The 3,699-nt window shown below is 33.8% G+C and overlaps 1 protein-coding gene across 2 annotated transcripts; it reads left to right on the top strand.

The window, feature by feature from the left end:
• The first annotated feature begins 1,973 nt into the window (after nucleotides 1-1,973).
• LOC105796076 (transcription factor CPC) lies at nucleotides 1,974-3,225 on the top strand. Of its 2 annotated transcripts, none has more exons than XM_052633757.1 (3): nucleotides 1,974-2,155; nucleotides 2,330-2,417; nucleotides 2,926-3,225. In XM_052633757.1, the coding sequence occupies exons 1-3, from the start codon at nucleotides 2,104-2,106 to the stop codon at nucleotides 3,014-3,016; spliced, it is 231 nt and encodes a 76-aa protein (XP_052489717.1). In that variant the 5' UTR covers nucleotides 1,974-2,103; the 3' UTR covers nucleotides 3,017-3,225. The 2 variants fall into 2 exon arrangements, with proteins under 2 accessions (XP_052489717.1, XP_012481169.1); XM_012625715.2 differs by having other exon boundaries at nucleotides 2,905-3,225.
• Nucleotides 3,226-3,699: the final 474 nt, after the last annotated feature.

Here is a 3,699-nt window from a genome sequence, read left to right as displayed (position 1 = left end):
TTGGACAATTATTGGCCCTCTAATATGACTATATTCTAAAAACATATGAAACACCTTTATATTGTTCGAAAAAATCTAATTTGAAAACGGTTTCTTGCACAGCGAAAAATGAAAATTTTGAAAACTGATTCGATCTGTGATATTTATAGAATTAAACTCTAGACTGAAATCGTACTTATGTTTTCTAATAGACGGATCCTTGCCGTTCTCGGCTTTCAACCAAATGATATTTTCCACTATTCTCGTACCACGAAATACTTCGAGTGTGGGATAGAACCAATTGAATCAAAATACAGAACTAACGGCCAGAATGCTCCTCCAGGTAAAGGAAGGGTAAGAACCCACATTGGATGGTTCTAGTTTAGTGGAAGGGAAATAACGTGCTTTAAAAGCTTTAGCTAACAAGCAATCTGGTTGAGTCAAAATTCGCTAGTAATGCTTACTCAACCCTCCTTTCAACTTCAGATAACATAACATTTGCCAAGAGTTCCAATGAATTCCTTTAAGTGATTTAGAGTTCCTCCACCAAAGCCGATTAAGAAATTTTTCAGATCACTACATAATGAGTTTTATCTCGGTTAACTTTTTTAGTCGAAGTGTCTAACCCCGTTTGGAAAAAATTCCTTGATCTATCCGAGTTTGACACATGTCAATGTTAGAAATTAAAAGAAATAAATTTTTTTTAAAAAAATAAAGAAAGAAATAAAATATTAAAAATGTAATGTTTTCCATATCAAAGCTCTAGATCAAGCTCTTCAATGCGTATCTCCTTGTTGCTGATATTCATTTTCTGGTTAACATTATTATTAGTCGACGTCCTTGAATGGACTGCTTTGGTTGAGTAACAAAAAGAACTATTTAACATCGGAAGAGTTGCCAGAAAATTTTTAGATGTTGTCGCCGCCGCCATCAAATTGTAAGAGGGATATGATGAAATGAAGAGAAGGGTAGAAGGTGAATCGATGGATCATGCATTCATGGGTGGAGAAGAAGTAAGAACCCTATTACTAGGGTTGTGTAATTGGTAGAGGGGGCACAAACCAGGGATTTAAATAGCGGTCCGTTACCAAAATAGCGGCCGTTATATAGCGGTAGCGGCACTGTCCGAAACTGCTACTACCGAAATCGCTATTATATTTTACAATAAGTTGTGTGAATTTTTTTTTAAAATTCACGACCGCGATACCCGCAATGACCGCAATAGCATCCGTTATGTCCGCAACCGCGATAAACGCAATGCGACCAAAAACGTGGCCGCGACCGCAATTTAAATCCCTGGCACAAACTGCCATTAGTGACAAATGCTTGTATGGGTGTTAAGAGAGTGGATGAAGAAGTTGTGGGTGGAAAAGATGGTAAGATTGGGTTGTTGAATACACTGTTACCACCAACAGCAACAGGGTATGCTTGGTGAAGCCAAGCCCTATCACGGCAGTGCACATTCATATGACCCTCGAGGGCTTGAGCAAATGGGGATGGAGTTTGAGACGGTAGGAAAAAATTGAAATAAAATTATTTCTTTTAAATATCTGGCATGGACACATTTCAAGTCCGGATTGGTCAGAGAATTTTTTTTCAGACAGAATTAGGCATTTGGACTAAAATAATTAACCTAATTAAAGTTCAGGTATCTATTTGAGCAAAAAAAAAGAAGATACCTATATAAAAAATAAGTATAGTTTAGAGGTTAAAATGTGAATAAAACCTTTTAAATATCAATAAAACAAACATTTACGAGTTTTTTTACTTTAGTTGTGAAATTAAAGATTGTACCATCAAATATCAATGTTATCCGATTGAACATAGTGCCGAATTAAAAGGGAAATGCTTACGAATTAAACAGGGACAACTACAAGTCAACGGAATTTAATTTCGTTTGTTTGGTAGGATCCGTCGTTCGTTGCCATTTGTCCCAGGGGAAGGCCCATTTATATAAAGTCCATAGAATATTTATACCACTTACCTTTGAGGGAACTATTAATTGCTCTTCTCATCCTCTGTACTTCAATCCTATTCACGTGTGCTTATCACCACTTCTACTTTGGAGTATTAGGTATCTTTTATTCTCTTCAAATTCTCTGCCTCCTTTTGCAAATTAAAGATATGGACGGACGTCGCCGGAAGCAACCAAAGACTAGTGGCTGCTGCTCTGAAGGTAGGTTATTTTCTTTTGTTTTTTGTCGGAACAACAGCACCCATTTCCCTTGATTTTTGGGGTTCTTGTATTTCTTCTTAATTTATTGTTTTTGACTAGTCCATTTTCCATTTTTTTAAAACACTTGGGGTTGGTTAAGGTTAACTCTGTTTGGTCGTCTGAATGTTATGGCAGAGGTGAGCAGCATTGAGTGGGAATTCATAAACATGTCTGAACAAGAAGAGGATCTAATTTATAGAATGTACAAACTCGTTGGTGACAAGTAAGGAAATCTTAAATACATAGCTATCACTGGTTTCAGAGATTTGAAACATTTTGTTTCTTTACATATGCTCTTATGATAATAAACAGGACACGATTGCAAGCAACTTGCAATTTAAATGATTGAGCAATCAATCGTGGGCACTGGGTATTAGTTACGAATGCTTTGTCTGGTCATGTATTTTTATTTATTTATTCCCAAACCAATAATGTCAGACAATTGTTATTGTCCTATTGGTGAATATATAGGTAATATAACAGAGCAGTGGCTCCATTATTACATGGCTGCTATTCAACGTGGAAAATAAGTTCACTCGGAAAGTACAATAGTATCTGTAGTATTTGGTTTTTTACTGTTTTCATACATGAAACCCACCGGATTCAGTGTAATCCTAATTAAAAAATGCATCTATTTTTGTTTTGAATGGAGTGGTGGCTGATTTTAATGTTCCGAATAGTTAAACCTAATACTTGAATTATTTACATAGGTGGGCCTTAATTGCTGGTAGGATTCCAGGTCGAAAAGCTGAAGAGATAGAAAGGTTTTGGATCATGAGACATGGAGAAGGATTCGCCAACAGACGAAGAGAGCTCAGCTGAAGCAGCACATCCTAATTAAAGAAGAATAGTAAGGCTTGCATTTGCATGCCTTTTCTGTAGTATGCTGTATGTCACCAGGTGGTTCTTGTATTTTTTATGGAATTATGCTAGTAGTAGTTTTATTTTGGGTTTAATGCATTCAATCCTGCTTTCTCCATTGTATGAATTTATTCGAAAAGAAATTATCTTATTAATTTTATGGATTTAAATATCAATTTAAATTTATTTTTGATGCAATATAAATAAATAATTTTATGCATTATCAATATGTAAAATAATTAACAAGTAATTTGAAATGATGATGCATAAATTATACAAAATCAATAGTTAAATATAGCAACTGTTGCAAATAAAATTGAGTAAGTAACTTAACAAAATCTCTAGATTAAACTCATAAATAAGATTTAACCTTAGAGACCTCAAAGTTATCAAAAAAATTCGTATCCCTTTATATCATTCAACCAAAATATTATATGTATAAATAAAATGAAAATTAGACAAAAAAATAATAATAGGATGGCATATGAATTTTTTTTAAATGAAGCTTTAGTATAATTGATTAAAGCAAAAGTTTTAGGTTTGAGCTACGTATAGTTGTAATATATAAATTTTCAATTTTGTCGTATGCATTTAAATATATGTTTTGTATTTGTAAATGCATTTTATTTATATAAATGATAAAG

This window comes from Gossypium raimondii, chromosome 7, assembly GCF_025698545.1.
Source record: "Gossypium raimondii isolate GPD5lz chromosome 7, ASM2569854v1, whole genome shotgun sequence".
In the NCBI taxonomy this organism is placed as follows: domain Eukaryota; kingdom Viridiplantae; phylum Streptophyta; class Magnoliopsida; order Malvales; family Malvaceae; genus Gossypium; species Gossypium raimondii.
Note: the sequence above shows the minus strand (reverse complement) of the source record. Positions and strands in the feature narration are given on the sequence as shown.